Here is an 18,063-nt window from a genome sequence, read left to right on the forward strand (position 1 = left end):
AGACTACAATGGGATAAGGGAGGATCTGGCCAATGTAGACTGGTAACACAGACTATATGGCAGGACAGTTGAGGAACAGTGGAAGACTTTCAAAGAGATTTTTCATGGAGCTCAACAAAAGTATATTCCAGTTAGAAGAAAGGACAGTAAGTGTGGGGACAGCCAGCCTTGTATAACTAAGGAAATAAAAGAAGGCATCAAACTAAAAGCTTGTGCATATAAAGTAGCCAAGAGTAGTAGGAAACTGGAAGACTGGGAAAACTTTAAAAAGCAACGAAGTACCACTAAGTGAGCAATAAAGAAAGGGAAGATAGATTATGAAAATAAACTAGCACAAAATACAAAAACAGATAGTAAAAGCTTTTATAATTACATAAAGTGGAAAAGGGTGGCTAAAGTGAAAGTAGGTCCCTTAGAGGACAAGAAGGGGAAATTGAAATTGGGTAATGAGGAAATGGCTGAGGCTTTGAATGACTATTTTGAGTCGGTCTTCATGGTGGTGGACGCATCTAATATGCCAAAGAAAAATGTTATGGATGCAATGGGAGATGAGGACCTCGATGCAATAGCTATCACTGAAGTGGTAGTGCTGAGCAAACTTGTGGGCTTGAAGCCAGATAAGTCTTCTGGTCCTGATGGAATGCATCCCAGGGTACTGGAAGAAATGGCAGAGGTTATAGTTGAGGCTTTGGTGATAACTTATCAAAATTCTCTGGACTCTGGGCAGGTCCGAGTGGCTTGGAAGACAGTGAATGTCATGCCACAGTTCAAAAAAGGATGAAGGCAAAAGGCAGTTAACTATAGGCCAGTTAGTAGTTGGGAAAATGCTTGAAGATATCATGAAAGAAGAAATAGCAGGACATCTGGAAAGAAATGGATCCATCAGGCAGATACTGCATGGATTCAGCGAAGGCAGGTCCTGTTTGACAAACTTACTGAGGTTCTTTGAGGATATAATGAGTGCAGTGGATAGAGCAGAACAGATGGACGTTATGTACTTGGATTTCCAGAAGGTATTCGATAAGGTACTGCACAGAACACTTATCCATAAGATAAGGATGCGTACAGTTGGGGGTGATGTATTAGCATGAATAGGGGATTGGTTAGCCATTAGAAAGCAGAGAGCTGTGATACATGGGTGTTTTTCCGGTTGGCAATCAGTGATGAGTGGTGTGCCGTAGTGGTCGGTGCTGGGCCGGCAACTGTTCACCATATACATTAATGATCTGGAAGAGGGGACCGAGTGTAGTGTATCTAAATTTGCTGATGGTACAAAATTCAGCGGAAAAGTAAATTGTGCAGAAGATACAGATAGTCTGCAGAGATATAGATAGGTTAAGTGAGTGGGAAAGAGTCTGGCAGATGGAGTACAACATTGGTAAATGTGAGGTCATCCACTTTGGAGGGAAAAATGGAAGAGCAGGTTATTATTTAAATGGTAAAAAATTGCAGCATGCTGCTGTGTAGAAGGACTTGGGAGTGTTTGTGCTTGAATCACAAAAGGTTGGTTTGCAGGTCCAGCAGGCTATCAAGAAGGCAAATGGAATGTTGGCCTTCATTGCTAAAGGGATTGAATTTAAGAGCAGGGAGGTTTTGCTACAACTGTATAGGGTACTGGTGAGACTGTACCTGGAGTACTGCGTGCAGTTCTGGTCTTCTTATTTGAGGAAGGATATACTGGCTTTGGAGGCGGGGCAGAGGCGATTCACCAGGTCGATTCCAGAGATGAGGGGATTAGACTATAAGGAGAGATTGAGTCACCTGGAACTGTACCCGCCAGAATTCGGAAGAATGAGAGGAGATCTTATAGAAACATATAAAATTATGAAAGGAAGAGATAAGATAGAGGCAGAAAAGTTGCTTCCATTGGTAAGTGAGACTAGAACTACGGGACATAGCTTCAAGATTCGGGAGTAGTTTTAGGATGGAGATGAGGAGGAACTGCTTTTCCCGGGAGGTTGGTGAATCTGTGGAATTCTCTGCCCAATGAAACAGTGGAGGCTACCTTGGAAAATATATTTAAGATAAGGTTGGATAGATTTTTGCAGAGTAGAGGAATTAAGGGTTATGTGGAAAAGGCAGATAGGTGGAGATGAATCCATGGCCAGATCAGTCATGATCTTATTGAATGGCAGAGCAGGACCGACAGGCCAGGTGGCCTACTCCTGCTCCTATTTCTTATGTTCTTTTGTTCCTAGGTACTTGTAACAATTACAGGAAATATAAAGTTGTGATAGTAGGTGAGTTTGACTTTCCACACATTGACTGGGACTCCCTTACTTTAAAAGGACTCAGGGGATAGAATTTGTCAAATGTGTAAAGGACAATTTCCTTAATTAATATGTACCAACTAGAGAGAGCATGACACTGGATCTCCTCTTTGGGAACGAGACAGGGCAGGTGAGAGAAGTGAGTGTAGGGGAGCACTTTCAACCTGGTGATCATAATTCTATTAGTTTCAAGATAATTATGGAGAAGGATAGGATTGGTCCTTGAGTTGAGATTCTAATTTGGAGAAAAGCCAATTCTGATGGCATCAGAAGGGATCTGGCAAGGCAAATGTGGATTGGGATAGGCTATTTTCTGGCAAAAAAAAAATGCTTGGTAAGTGGGGGGTCTTTAAAAGTGAAATATTGAAAACACAGAATCTTTATGTTTCTGACAGAATAAAAGGCAAGGCTAACAGGTTTAGGGAACCTTAATTACTGATAGATTAATGAGGCTCTGGCAAAGAAAAAGGGCAGGGGGCGCATATCAGGTAAAGGCAGCAAAGTGCAAATGAAGAACCTAAAGAATATAAGAACTGCAAGAGAACACTTGAGAGGAAATCAAGAGGGCTAAAAGATGTCATGAGGTTGCTCTGACAGACAAGTGGAAAGGAATCCTAAGAGCAAAAAGACAGCAAGGGATAAACTTGGTTCTCTTGAAGATTGGTGTGGTAATCTATGCATGGAGCAGAAAGAGATGTTGGAGATCTTATAATTAATTTTTTGGCACATGTATTTACTCGGGAGACAGACGCAGTGTCTATAGAACTAAACCAAAAGAGTAGTGAGGTTATTGACTGTATCTGGATTATGGAAGAAGGGGTGCTTGCTGACTTGAGGAAAATTATGGTGGATAAGTCCTCAGAGACTGACAAGGCATCTCCTAGGATCTTGTGGGGGGCTATTAGAGAAATTGCAGGTAGGCTGGCAGATATATAAAATATCCTTACCCACAGGTGAGGTGCCAGAGGAGTGACTAATGATGTCATGACCTTGATCTATTGTTTAAGAAATAAAAACAAGACAGGAAATTATAGGCTGTTGATACCGACATCAGTCATGAGTAAGTTATTCGAAGGTATTCTAAAGAATTACAGGAAAAATACGTGCATGGTAGCAGGTATTACAGGAAGGAAACTAGAATGGATAGAAGATTGGTTGACTGGCAGGGGACATAGAGGTGGAATAAAGGAGACTTTTTCTGGTTGCCTGCCAGTGAAATGAACTAGTGATGTTCCACTGGTATTAGGGCCTCTTCTTCTTACGTCATACAGTATGTCAATCATTTGGATAATCAAAATGATAGCTTTGTGGCCAAGTTTGCTGACAATATAAAGATAGGTGGAGGGACAGATAGTGTGAGGAAGCAGGAGTCAGTAGAAGGACATATAGTTCAGGAGAATGGGCAAAGAGACTGGAAAGGGCAAGATACTTAACAGCATTGATGAACAGAGGGATCTTGGGGTCCAAATTCATAGCTCCAATTGAGTTCAAAACCGGGAAATTATATTGCAGCTTTATAAAACACTAGTTAGGCCACATCTGGAAGTGTTGCATATAGTTCTAGTCACCCCATTATAGGAAGGTTGAGGCTTTGGAGAGGGTGCAGGAGAAGTTTACCAAGAATTTGCCTGGATTAGAGGGCAAGGGCTTATAATGAGAGGCTGGACAAACTTGGCCCGTTTTCTCGAGTGGTAGAGACTGAGGAGAGATCTGATAGAGGTTTATTAGATTATGAAAGGCTTGGATAGAGAAGACAGACAGTATCTTTTTCCCATGATTGAAAGGCCTGGTACCAGAGGGTATGCATTTAAGGTGAGGTGGGTAATTTCAAAAGAGATGTGAGGAGCAACTTCTTACACAGAGAGTGGTAGGTGCCTGAAATGTGCTCCCTGGGGTGCTGGTAGAGGCAGAAACTTTAGGGAATTGGGAATTTTAAGAGATGTTTAGATAGGCACATAAAAGTAAGGAAAGTGGAAAGACATGGACATTGTGTAGGCAGAAGATATTCATTTAGTTGGCTACTTGATTACTAATTTAATTGGTTCTGCACAATATTGTGGGCCAAAGGGCCTGTTTCTGTGCTGATGTTCAGATGGAATACAGTGTAGGGAAGTGTATGGTTATGCACTTTCTTTGAAAGAATAAAGGTGTAGACTATTTTCTAAAAAGGGAGAAAATTCAGAAATCAGAGGTGTAAAGGGACGTGGGAGTCCTCATGCAGGATTCCCTAAAGGTTAACTGGCAGGATGAGTCGGTGGTAAGGAAAGCCAATGCAATGTCAGCGTTCTTTTTGATGAGACTAGCATATGAAAGCAAGGTTTTATAAGGCATTGGTAAGACCACACTTGCAGTATTTTGAGTTGTTTTGGGAGGACCAATCAGGGTAAGACAAGGAACAGTTTGGCACTGAGATATGTGGAAGAACAAAGGGACCTGGGAACATGGATTGTTATTTCCTTGAAAGTAACATCACAGGTAGGGATGGTTTAGGCACATTAGCCTTCATAAGTCAGAGCATTTAGTACAGGGGTTGTGAAGCTATGTTTAAGTTGTATTAGACCTAGGTGGGGCCAAATTTGACAGAGTGATCAGCAGCACTGGGGCTCCACAGGGGACTGTCTTGTCTCCCTTTCTCTTCACCATTTACACCTCAGACTTCAACTACTGCACAGAGTCTTGTCATCTTCAGAAGTTTTCTGATGACTCTGCCATAGCTGGATGCATCAGCAAGGGAGATGAGGTTGAGTACAGGGCTACGGTAGGAAACTTTGTCACATGGTGTGAGCAGAATTATCTGCAGCTTAATGTGAAAAAGACTAAGGAGCTGGTAGCAGACCTGAGGAGAGCTAAGGTACCGGTGACCCCTGTTTCCATCCAGGGGGTCAGTGTGGACATGGTGGAGGATTACAAATACCTGGGGATACGAATTGACAATAAACTGGACTGGTCAAAGAACACTGAGGCTGTCTACAAGAAGGGTCAGAGCCGTCTCTATTTCCTGAGGAGACTGAGGTCCTTTAACATCTGCCGGACGATGCTGAGGATGTTCTATGAGTCTGTGGTGGCCAGTGCTATCATGTTTGCTGTTGTGTGCTGGGGCAGCAGGCTGAGGGTAGCAGACACCTACAGAATCAACAAACTCATTCATAAGGCCAGTGATGTTGTGGGGATGGATCTGGACTCTCTCACGGTGGTGTCTGAAAAGAGGATGTTGTCTAAGTTACATGCCATCTTGGTCAATGCCTCCCATCCACTACATAATGTAGTGGTTGGGCACAGGAGTACATTCAGCCAGAGACTCATTCCACTGAGATGCAGCACAGAACGTCATAGGAAGTCATTCCTGCCTGTGGCCATCAAACTTTACAACTCCTCCCTTGGAGGGTCAGACACCCTGAGCCAATAGGCTGGTCCTGGACTTATTTCATAATTTACTGGCATAATTTACATATTACTATTTAACTATTTATGGTTCTATTACTATTTATTATTTATGGTGCAACTGTAACAAAAATCAATGTCCCGCCGGGATCATAAAGTATGACTATGACTAATTTGGAGTCTTGTGTCTCCTACCTACAGGAAAGTTGGTCTATAAGCTTGAAAGAGAACAGAGAAAATGTTTATGAATGTTGCCAGGACTGTAGGACCTGAGCTGCATGGAAAGGTTGAATAGGTTAGGAAGTTATTCCCTCGATCGTAGGAGGATGAGGGCAGAGTTGATGGAGGTATACAAAATTACAAGGGGTATAGATAGGGTGAATGCTTACAAGCTCTTTCCCCCTCAGGTTGAATGAGACTAGAACTAGAGGGCATTGGTTTAGGGTGAAAGGTGACATATTTAACAAGAATATGGGTAGAAACTTCTTCATTCAGAGTGTGGTGTGAGTGTGGAGTGAGCTGTCAGCACACATGGTAAATGTGGGTTTGACTGTAACATTTAAGAGAAATTTTGACTCGATAACTTTCAATGGATGAATCCAGGACCTTGCCAACACTTTTTTCTGGTAACTAAGATGCACAAAGAGATAATGTTTCCTTTCAATACTATTTCTTCAACCTTGCTTTCCATCAGCAACACAACTGACGACTCAAGAAGTTTGCAGATGTTCCCAGTAGGTTCTTCTTGTCTTGTGCATATATTCAATATTTTAAGTGAAAAAAATAATAGTACAGATTCAAAGCAGCTGCTTATTCCATTTACAATGTGCATATTTCTTATCAGTTAATATTTTATATTTGCTGTAATCAATTATAGGTACAAAAATTTGTTAATCTTATTTTTGCCTCAATCAAAAGAATTTAGAGTGGAGTTAACTTATCATAGTTTGTCTGATTTTAAAAAAGTCCTGAAATTAAATTGATCTCGGACAAGAGCAGAAAATAGAAGAGAGAAAATCAGCAAGAGTTTTATACTGATATCTGCCTTATTTATAAACAGATGTGGGAGACGTTGCAAGATTATAGACATAATAAAACTGAGTAGAAAATAAACTCAAATCCTGGATACTGGTTGTCTTAGTGAATTATCTCAGTTTAATTCATTGTCTATCCCTTGTTTCAGCATTTTCAGTAAAGACTTTAATTTTCTTGATAAAATGGTAATATATCTTACCCTGTATTTTTATAATTAAATTTTGAATTCTCCATTTCTTCTCCCAAGCAAGAGTCTGGCAATGTTGGCACTGAAAAATTAAAGCTATTTGATACGAGCATGCCTCTCAGGGGGATGTAGTCCTTTCCATCCTGCCAATCACAACATGTTTTGTTATAAATATTAAAAATAATGATGATGTTAACTAATGTTTATGATGTTTATGAGGATGTTAACTAATAGCAGTAAAAGCAAAAAGCTGTAGATGCTGGAAATCTGAAGTGAAAATCTGGAAATACTTAGCAGTCAGCCAGCGTTCTTCTTAACTTTTTAGTACCTGCTGAACATTTGCTTGTAATAAATCTCCAAGTCTCTCCACAAGCTTTGTGAATGTAGGCCGCTGTTTGGGTTCATTATGCCAGCAGTCGAGTAATATTTGATAGCTGGAATGAATACCCAATGAATACTTAGCTTCTTTGAGTTTTAAATATACAATTGTTTCATTAGGTTAATTTTACATTTAGTCAATGTAAAATATAATTTTAAGTAACACTTATAAACATCACATTAAAATCAAATTAGTTTTATACAATCTATTTCTTTCAGGTTTCTCAGAGAGGGAGTTGATATTAAGTTGGTTATAGTCTTAACTGAAATCCACAATGTTGGTTGTAAAACATATGGCAAACCACAAGAAAATAGATAGAAACAGGAGTCACCCAGTTAGCCTCTATAAAGCTTGTCTAAACTTCAAATAAATCATAGCTACTTAGCCACTTCAGATTCACATTCTTTAGTGCCCCAGTCCAACAAAAATCCAGGCTCAAATGTAGCAGAGGACAAGATACATGAAGCACAAATTTAAATGTGAGACAGGCAAGAAATATGTTGCAATGTTCAAGCTGAAACATGCCACATTCCAGCAGTTGTTCACGTAGAAGTCCAAATGAAAATAGAAGCCTGCAGAAGAAGACTGAACATTTGATAGATGGGCCTTTGAAACAATTTTAATAGTCCTTGCCTGATTTCCACCTAGCAGGCCAGAATAATATCATCACTGTCAACGAATTAAGGCAGCATATTCCACAGACCCTGAAACGTTTATCTTGTCCCATTCCTAAATGTATTATACTGAATCTATACCTCTCAAAAACAGCCTGTCTTGCACCCGTTATATTCTTTCATTATTAAAAGTATGCCTAGAAAAGTAGTCCATAGAGACCATACGACTGTAGGAAAGAATTCAGCCATTCGGCCCATCAAGGCTGATTTATTTTTCTTCGTATTTCTGCCTTCTCCCCTTAACTTTCGACACCATTACTAATCAAGAATCTACCAACTTCTGCTTTAAATATACCTAATGACTGCCTCCGTAGCTCTCTGTGACAATGAATTCCATAGATTCACCATCCCCTGGCTAAAGAAATTCCTCCTCATCTCTGTCCTAAAGAGATATCCTTCTACTCTGAGGATGCACCCACTGGTCCTAGAGCCTCCCACTATTGGAAACATCCTCTCCGTGTCCACTCTGTCAGTAGGGTTCAATGAGATCCCCCTTCATTCTTCTAAATTCTAGTGAGTACAGGCCCAGAGCTATCAAACACTCCTCTGTTTTCATGAAAAAGGCTGTAATTATTGTAATCACAGAGGTAACGCAGACTGCTCTTACCTTGTTTCAGACACTTTTTTAGAATGGTACTAACAACCTTTTTCCATATTCACTGCTGAGGAAATCCATTACATCAAGTGAGTTATAAGATGACCTGGTGTTTTTTTTGCACTCTCTCACACACATAAATGCTTACAATATGTATACTGTAAATTAATTTCTACTTTTTAAGTATAAATATGAAATGTGTTAGTTTAATTCATTTTAAAATCTAATTAGTCACTTATTTTGGATCAATTTCAGAGAGGGTCAAGGTTTTATTTTAAACAAAGGTTATACTTTATAGCTTCCAGCATAATAGAAGGCAAAGTATGTGGGCCTTGAATATTTTTAAGCTAGCAATTATTTGTTGCTTACATTTCTGGGGTTGAATAGTCAGGAGCTCGCATCCTTGTGCCCTCTTTTAATCTTCGACAAAATTCCTCATCGATTTGGACTCCTGGGTATGGTGATGCACCTGAATCAGGTATGTAAATAAGACCATGTTTTAAGAGTAACTGCAAGGATAGAAATTGCAGATGATAACAAAACTATGTCAATAACAATCTAACTATAACAAATCTGCGTCAGAGTCAGATCTGACAAAACCTATAAACTGATATTGGCAAGTTAGTGGATGAAGAGGTAGAAGTATTAACAAACATTCATCTTATCATTATTTCCCATTAGGAAAATGTTCAGATTTAAGTACAACAATCACTGCTTTAAAACTGATGGATTCAACAAAAGTAAATGTCAAGAAATAACCCTTTTTCTGCATTAATACACATATATAGAAACCAGTATTATTCTGAACTAACATATTACTGGCTATTTATAAACCCCAGAGAAGCTGACAAGAAGCTTGAGAAACAGGTAATTGAGATACGAGTATAAAGTCAAAGATGATTGATATTGGTTTATTATTATCACATGTATCATGATACAATGAAACGCTCGTCTTGCATACTGTTTGCAACAGTAGCTGCTTGAGTGATGTAACTTCAGCCCACTCAGTCTGTGCTGGCCATAAAGTATCCATTCACACTAATCCTACATTAGTTCTAACCTTATGCTGGCCACATTACCATCAATTCTTCAGATTCTGTGACTCATCCATTCACAATGGGCAGTTTACAGGACCAATTCACCTACCAACCTACACACCTTCTGGATGGAGGAGGAAACTAGAGCACCCGGTGCATGTGGGTGGGACATGAATTCTTCACATGTTAAACTAGAGCCATGTCCAAGACTCACCCAGTCCTACTCCAGTATACAGAGGTGTGTAGTGCTTAGTCAGTTACTTTTGAAAGGAATACCCAGAGATTTTTGCCCTCATACCCTCTCTCCACTTCCTTTTGAATCTCTTTAAGCAGCTCATGATGTCATTTGTCTGGCTCTGGATGATTCTGAAGAACAGTACTATGAATGCTATACACATGACTGCTGTATATTATGCAGTAAAATACCAAACACTGGCAGGCAGCTAGTGTATTATAGCCTGGTAATGTAGGAGCAAGCATTTGATCCTTTTCACAATTATACACTAATGATTAATGGACAATAAAATAAAGAAGAGTGGGACAAATGAAGGCCCTAAGATGTCCATAGGAATGACTGAATAAACTAGGCTTTGAGAAATAGTTAGAAACAAGATGGAATATCACAATAATTATAGTTGGTCCCAGGACACACAGACCAAGATAAATTACTATTTGTTCTGCGTCTGAAAGTTCCATAAATATCTTGATAACTTCCACCAGCATATTCCCTTCCTTCACTGAATGGTGCTGATCATCCATGATCCAAGTCAAACAGCCAACTCAAATGACAGGCCTGGTTAATATCAGCTCCATTCTCAGTTTATATGGAGAAGAACAGAGGCACAGGCAGCACACCATTCCCCTCCTATCCAGAAGCTAACCTATCTAAGAACTTGAACATAGAGTCATAAAGTCGTAGATCACCACAACACAAAAACAGGCCCTTTAGCCCATCTAGTCCATGCTGAACTATTATTCTGCCTAGTCCCATCAATCAAAAGACCTCCAAAGACCTCCATTCCCCTTATCCAAACTTCTCTTAAATAGTGAAATCAAACTCACATCCACCACTTCCACTGGCAGCTCATTCCACATACTCACCACCCTCTGAGTGAAGAAATTCCCCTCATGTTCCCCTTAAACATTTCAACGTTCACCCTTAACCCATGACCTCTAGTTTTAGTCTCTCCTAACCTCAGAGGAAAAAGCCTGCTTGCATTTACCCTACCTACTCTCCTCATAATTTTGTACACCACTATAAAATACTCCCTCATTCTCCTATGCTCCAGGGAATAAAGTCCTAACCTGTTCATCCTTTTCTCTATAACCCAGGTCCTCAAGTCTCAGCAACATCCTTGTCAATTTTCTCTGTACTCTTTCAATCTTGTTGATAACTTTAAATGCACACAATACTTCAGAATAAGGCCTCAGCAATGTCTTACACAACTCCTGTACTTAATACCTTGATTTACTGCTCGAAATTCTCTTTAGAACCTATCTACATGTGATGCCACTTTCAAGGAAGTATGGATATATAATCTTCGATCCCTCCATTCTACTGCACTCAGTGCCCTCCCATTCACTTCAAGTTCCACCCTGATTTGTCCTGCAACATCTCACACTTATCTGCATTCACTTCATTTGCTTTTCTTCAGCCCATTTTTTCAGCTGGTCCAGATCCTTCTGTAAGTATCGCTAGCATTCCTCACTGTCCCCTACACCCCCAGTCTTGGTGTGCTCCACAAATTTGCTAATTTAGTTTACCACAACAAAAGACCCCACACCAATCCCTGCAGCACACCACTAGCTGCAGACCTGCAGTCAGTGAGGCAACCATCTACTAACACTCTCTGGCTTCTACCTCAAGAACAAAGTTGAATCCAATTTACTATCTCATCCTGAATGTCAAGTGACTGAACCTTCTAACCTACCTCCCATTTTCTTGTCAAAGGTCTTCCTAAATTCCATGTAGGCAACATCCATTGCCTTTCATTCATCAACTTTCCTAGTAACTTCCTTGAAAAACTCTTTAAGATTGGTAGACATGGCCTACCACACACAAAGCCATGCTGACAATCTCTTCCAATAACATTACCTACTACTGATGTCAGGCTCACCAGCCTTTAGTTTCCCAATTTATTTCCCATTAGAGCCTTTGTTTGAAGAACAGAACAACATTAGCTATCTCCATTACTCCAGCACCTCACTTATGGCTAAGGAGCTTTAAGTACCTCTGCTGGCTCCTGCAATAACTGCACTAGCCTCACATCAGGTCCAAGGGAACACCTTGTCAGGCCCTGGGGATTTACCCACTCTAATTTGCCTCAAGAAAGCAAGCATAAACTATTTTAGAACATTTATTTTAGATGTATAAAGCCGACATAAGAAGCTAGCTGCAAAAAAAGGAGATGGATTGGAACTATGCTGAACCATGTGGCAGAGTCAGCTTGAATTAATACATTATGGCCTAGTAAATTTTATTTGGTTCTAAGCACTCTTCACTTACACTCAATTGCTCTTAGATAATGTGTTATTTCTCAGCCAGTCTCATGATGACTCATGGCTTGTATTCACAAAATATTCTTAAGTTGAGGGATGAAATTTGCAGGTTATTAATCATTTTAAAGTGATGGGATTAGTTTGAAAGCTCCAGAGACCCATATTCCATACTGACCTCAGGAAATTACCTTGTAGATTTTGCTCATTCTCTCCATAGCTACATAGGTTTCTTTTGGGTGCTCCTCCCAAAGATACATTAATAGTTTATATGGTAAATATAAGCTGCCCCCCTCAAAGAAATCACAAGGGAAATTGAAGGCTTATATGAAACTGAATACACTGCAGAGTTGGAGGGGATAAGGAAAGAGGTATGGTTCTAATGAGGTTTTTCCTTTGAGTTCTAATGGAGTCAGAACTAAATGGCCTCATTGTGCATTGTTAGAAGGTAAGAAATGAAGGGTCTATTTCTATGCTTTATTTTTCTTGACTCAATGACTATCCCAGTGAAGACTGGCAGAGCTGCATAGAATGCAGCTTATGTCAGATCTCTTCACAGAGCTCACTTCACTGCTGATCACAATTGAGGAAGCCCAGAAAGCTCAGACCATTGTGGGGCTGAAAGGATATGGTTAGGGTGAGATTGAGAAGCAAGAAAGAGAATTTCAGAATCAGAAGACTGCTAAACTGTGAGTCAATTTGGTTGAGCAAGTGAAGCTGCATGTGTCATTGTGCAGAATCATTTTAAGATAAGAACTATTCATATTTCATATACCAAACCAAATGTCAGAGTCATAGAGACAAGAAATACAAATACAGGCCCTTCAGTCCAACTTCATGTTGACTGTGCTGCCCAGCAAGCTAAACCCATCTGCCTACATTTGACCTATCATCCTCTAAACCTCTTTTATCCATGGACTTCCCTAAATGGCTTTTAAATGGCAGTTCATTCCAAACATTCACCATCCCTTTTGTGAAGAAGCTCTCTCCAATGTCCACTTTAAGTCTCTTGCTTCTGAAGTTAAACCTATGTTCTCTTGTTTTTAGTACACTCTTCCTTGGAAAAAGACTACGTGCTTTCACCCTCTCTATGCTTCTCGTGAACATATATATATATATATACACACACACACATCTCTATCAGTTCTCCCATCAATATCCGATATTCAAAGGAATAGTCTATGCATCTTGCAGCTTCCTAGGCCCTTAAGTCTTGGCAACATCCTGGTAAATCTTTTCTAGTTTAATAGCATTTTTCCAATAATAGGTGAACAAAACTGTACAGAATTCTCCAGGTGTAGCCTCATCAACATCTTACACAATTGCAAGATAACTTCCCAACTCTTATACTCAGTGCTCTGACAAACAAAGGCCAGCATGCTAAACCCTTCTTTATCATCCTATCTATTTGTGATGCCACTTTCAGTTAACTATGTACTTACATTTATAGGATTCCCCTGCAATGATACAACGCAAGGCCTTACTATTCACTGTACATGTTCTACCCTGGTTTGATCTTCCAAAATGAAATACATTTATCTGGATAGAAAGCCAATTGCCAATCCTAAGCCCACATACCAGCTGAACAAAATATTCCTGTTATTTTTCATAACTTTCTGCACTATCTACAACACCAACTATTTTAGTATGATCTCACACTTACTAACCAAGCCATGTACATTCACAACGAAAATGTTTATATAAATTACAAACAACAAAGGTTCCAGAACCAACCCCTGTATCGCACCATTTGACACAGGCCTCCAGTCTGATAAACAACCCTTGACCATTACCCAGTGCTTCCTACCACTGAACCAATTATGAATTCAGTCTGCTATTTCCCTCTGGATCCTATGTGCTCTAATCTTCCAGACTAGCCCGCCATGAGAGACAATAAGGTCCATATAAACAACATCTTCTGTCCTACCTTCATCTATTCTTTTGGTTACCTCCTCAAAGAATTCCAAAAGATTTGTCAGACCTGACTTCCCACACACAAAGCCATGCTGACAGTCCTGAATCAGACCCTGTTTCTCCAAATGTTGGTAGGTCCTGTTCCTCAGAATCCCCTTCCATCAATTTACCCACCACCAATGTCAGACACTCGAGGATATAGTTTATTGGCTTGTTTTTGTTAATTTGCTATAAATAATTTTGTAGGACATTTAGTATAAATTGGCATTAAAATCAACATGACATTATGAGCAAAATGGTCTATTCAGCACTGTACTGTCTCTATTCAATGTTCTAACGGTACCACATTAGCCACTCTGTACAAATGTTTGTACATGTCTGTATGAATATTCAAATTCATGTTTTTATTAATATTGTGTACAATTTATGCATGCCAACTGTAGCCATAAAGAATCCTTTATCTGAGTATAATACATAGATGTAGATATTATGACATACCTAAGGAAAATATTTCCCACAATAAAACTCCGTAAGACCAGACATCACTTTGAGTATTGTAAACTTTGTCAAATATAGATTCAGGGGCCATCCATTTGAGAGGGAGCCTTGCCTGCAAATATTGATGATCAAGATTATTGACATGACTAGCTCCTTAAGCAAGTAATCCTTAAATTTTACTTGTCAAGTTATTTGCATCTTTTCAAATAATCCTTTCAAATGAACTTACGTCTCCCTTTCGTACATAATCGGGATCTTTATAAATATCTCGTGCAAGTCCAAAGTCACAGATCTTTACTACATTGTTCTCAGATAAAAGGATGTTTCTTGCTGCCAGGTCTCGATGGATGCACTGCAATAAAAGAGTTGCATTCTCAAAACCCATTTCCTCAATCATTGCCATGAGTTTCCTGATATCATTATTTATAAGGAAACTTACTTAGTAAAACCTCTTTGCCGAATGATACAAAATATATATTTTAACATTTTTCCTGGGGAAGTAGACAGAGGTAAGTAGGATGTCTGCTTGAGTTCCTCAGAACTTGCGTAACAAATGTATTTGTTTTCTGATATCACAATTTGAAAGTAAGTCATTAAATGTAATAATTGTTCATTGCAGTTCTGGATGGGAGGAAGAGCTGGGCGTCACAAATCCAGCCACATACTGTGCCTCTACAAATGCTTCAGCATAGCTTACGTGAACATTTCAACTTGGCAACAGATAACAGGTAAGAAAACATTCCTCTGTGATTTTTCCATGACATTTTCACAGTGCTACAGAACAAAGCATAAGATCCTCTGTATGTTATGCAAAGCAAAGGACAGAGGAAGATGTGCCAAATAATGAATGGGGAATAACACTCATTCCATTGACTATTGGCTCCCTGCCATAACTCTACCAATTACACTAGTTTAACCAAAATAACAGTTCAGATTTGTTCCAAACTATTTGTGATAATAGATTATATACAGTATTATATGTAACAATTCTAATACTTCAAAGGAGATGGTTACAAATGCTAGATATGTCAGAATTCTCATGTTTGAACTGGAATTTTTATTGAACTATTTACAGTTTTCTAATTTGAAATGTGATTCAATTTAAAATGTTGCTTAAATTTTGGGATGTTTAACAAAACATATAGAGATAATTAATATACAATAGACTGCTGCTGATGTTGATACTCATAAGCATGTAGTCTATAAACATAGTAACATAAGATAAAGGAGGTGTAGATCATTCACTCCCTTATACCTATCCAATTATTCAATAAGATCGTGACTGACCTTTCACTCATCTCTATCATAAAACACTGCTCTCAGATCCCTCTTTTCCCAGAATTTACAAACCTTCTACATAGTCACAACTTAATGGATAATTTCAAAGAATCGCAAATCTTTTTCTTCATTTCAGTTTTAACCAGCTGACTTTTATTCTCATTGTCTAGATTCCCCAGGCAGGTAAACATCCATCCACCATTTATGCTATCAATGCCCTTCGGAGCTTTGTATCATTTAATGTTCATTAAAGTTAAAAGTTCAAATTTAGTTTATTATCAAAGTACATAAATGTTACCAAATATTATCCTGAGATGCATTTCTCGCTGTCATTCACACCAGAATGATGAAATACAATAGAATCTATGAAAAACTACACACAAAGACTGACAAGCAACCAATGCGCAAAAGAAAGCAAACTGCAAATACAATTAAAACAAACAATAATAATAATTATTATTATTAAATAATACTGAGAACATGAGTGGCAGAGTCCCTGAAGGTGCAGCTCATGAGTTGTGTTCAAATGCATTTTCATCAGTGGCTCTTGAAATTCATATACATAGTTTTTAACTAACTGATTAATCATGTAAACCATATATGTTTTGGTAAATAATAGCAGATCTTTCAGCATTTTTACCTTACTTCTTGATCAGGGTGTAGTAAATGGATTTGCTCATTCTGGTGGTTAAATGAGTTCCTGAATTGCCAGCACTTTGCTAACACAACTTCGTAGTGTTGAAATTATATCACCTTTCTCTCTGTACTAAACACTTGGTGAATATAATGCTAATGCCACTCTATTCCAGCAAAATAATCTGCAAATTTTGCCAAAAATACATTGAATACAGTTCATTCTTTCGCACAACCTAAAAGGACGTTGGAACCTCTGTGCAGATTTCACAGCTACTGCTTCGTTGCCAAGATGAATGCTGGGAACCAAGATAGCATGTAAAACAATTTCTCTGTGGTAACCATAGCATAACAACAGAAATGATTGCCATGACGATGAGAGAAGACATAGGGAAGGTCACATGATGTCCTCCAGCCTGCTCATGGCTTACTCTCCACTTCCTCCAATATGATGAACTGGCCTGATTAACTCTTGTATAAAGAAACAATATACAAAATGCTGGAGGAACCCAGCAGGCCAGGCAGCATCCATGGAAAGGAGTAAACAGTCAACATACCGGGCCGAGACCCTTCATCAGGACTGGAAAAAAAGATAAGAAGTTAGAGGAAGAAGAGTGGGGAGGGGTGGAAGAAGTACAAGGTGGCAGGCGATAGGTGAAACTGGAAGATGGGAGAGAGTAAAGTATAAAGCTGGGAAGCTGATAGGTGAAAGAGATAAAGGACTGCAGAAGGGAGAATCTGATAGGAGAGGGTAGAAAGGGAAGGAGGAGGAGCACCAGAGGGAGGTAATGGGCAGGTAAGGAGATGAACTGAGAGAGGGTAAAGGGAATGTGAACAGTGAAAGGGGGTGGGCCAATTACCAGAGTCTGAGAAATCAATGTTCATGCCATCATGTTGGAGGCTACCCAGATGGGATATAATGTGTTGCTCCTCCAATCCGAATGCGGCCTCATTGCAGCAGTAGAGGAGGTCCTGGACTGACATGTTGAAATGGGAGTAGGAAATAGAATTGAAGTTGGTGGCAACCAGGAGATCCTGCTTTTTCTGGCAGACAGAGCATAGGTATTCAGTGAAGCAGTCGCCCAATTTATATAGAGTCTTATCAATGTACAGGAACCACACCAGGAGCACCGAATACAGTGATGGCCCCAACAGACTCACAAGTGAAGTGTTGCCTCAGCTGGAAGTTCTGTTTGGGGCCCTGAATGTAGTGACCCCTCACCCTCCTCTGGTTTCACTTATCATCTACCACCTTGTACATCTACCTCCCCTTCTCCCCACTTTCTTGCTCTAACTTCTCCTTTTTTTCCAGTCTTGATGAAGAGTCTCAGCCCAAAACATCGACTGTGTACTTTTGTCCATGGTTACTCCTGGCCAGCTGAGTTCCTCCAGTGTATGTGTTACATAGATTTCCAGCATCTTGTATAATGAGATGTCCAACAGCAGTGAGCAAACTACCTCCTGATCCATGATTAGTGCCTGTAAGTCATACTATTGTTTAATAAGAGCTGAAAACAGCAAAGAGAATGTCAATGACCCAGAGCTTCATAATTTTTATTTCGGTTACATTCAAACCTTTCTTGATGCTAAGAATTCCATGCCTCGAGCCACCTGAAAACTGTAACTGATCAGGTCCTCCATAGTAATTGGTTGCTTGTGTAAGTCATCACCATCTATCAATTATTC

The 18,063-nt window shown here is 39.4% G+C and overlaps 1 protein-coding gene across 4 annotated transcripts in view; it reads right to left on the minus strand.

The window, feature by feature from the left end:
- flt1 (fms related receptor tyrosine kinase 1) overlaps positions 1-18,063 on the minus strand; it is a 155,038-nt gene that overhangs the window by 17,367 nt on the left and 119,608 nt on the right. For 3 of the 4 annotated variants that reach the window (XM_063054254.1, XM_063054252.1, XM_063054251.1), the window contains 6 exons: positions 17,953-18,050; positions 14,696-14,818; positions 14,467-14,578; positions 8,891-8,990; positions 7,202-7,307; positions 6,886-7,016 (listed from right to left, as the gene is read on the minus strand). In XM_063054254.1, coding sequence (XP_062910324.1) covers positions 6,886-7,016; positions 7,202-7,307; positions 8,891-8,990; positions 14,467-14,578; positions 14,696-14,818; positions 17,953-18,050 — 670 coding nt within the window. The remainder of the gene's footprint in view (positions 1-6,885; positions 7,017-7,201; positions 7,308-8,890; positions 8,991-14,466; positions 14,579-14,695; positions 14,819-17,952; positions 18,051-18,063) is intronic. The other variant, XR_010018734.1, reaches the window with a different exon arrangement.

This window comes from Mobula hypostoma, chromosome 7, assembly GCF_963921235.1.
Source record: "Mobula hypostoma chromosome 7, sMobHyp1.1, whole genome shotgun sequence".
Classification (NCBI taxonomy): Eukaryota; Metazoa; Chordata; class Chondrichthyes; order Myliobatiformes; family Myliobatidae; genus Mobula; species Mobula hypostoma.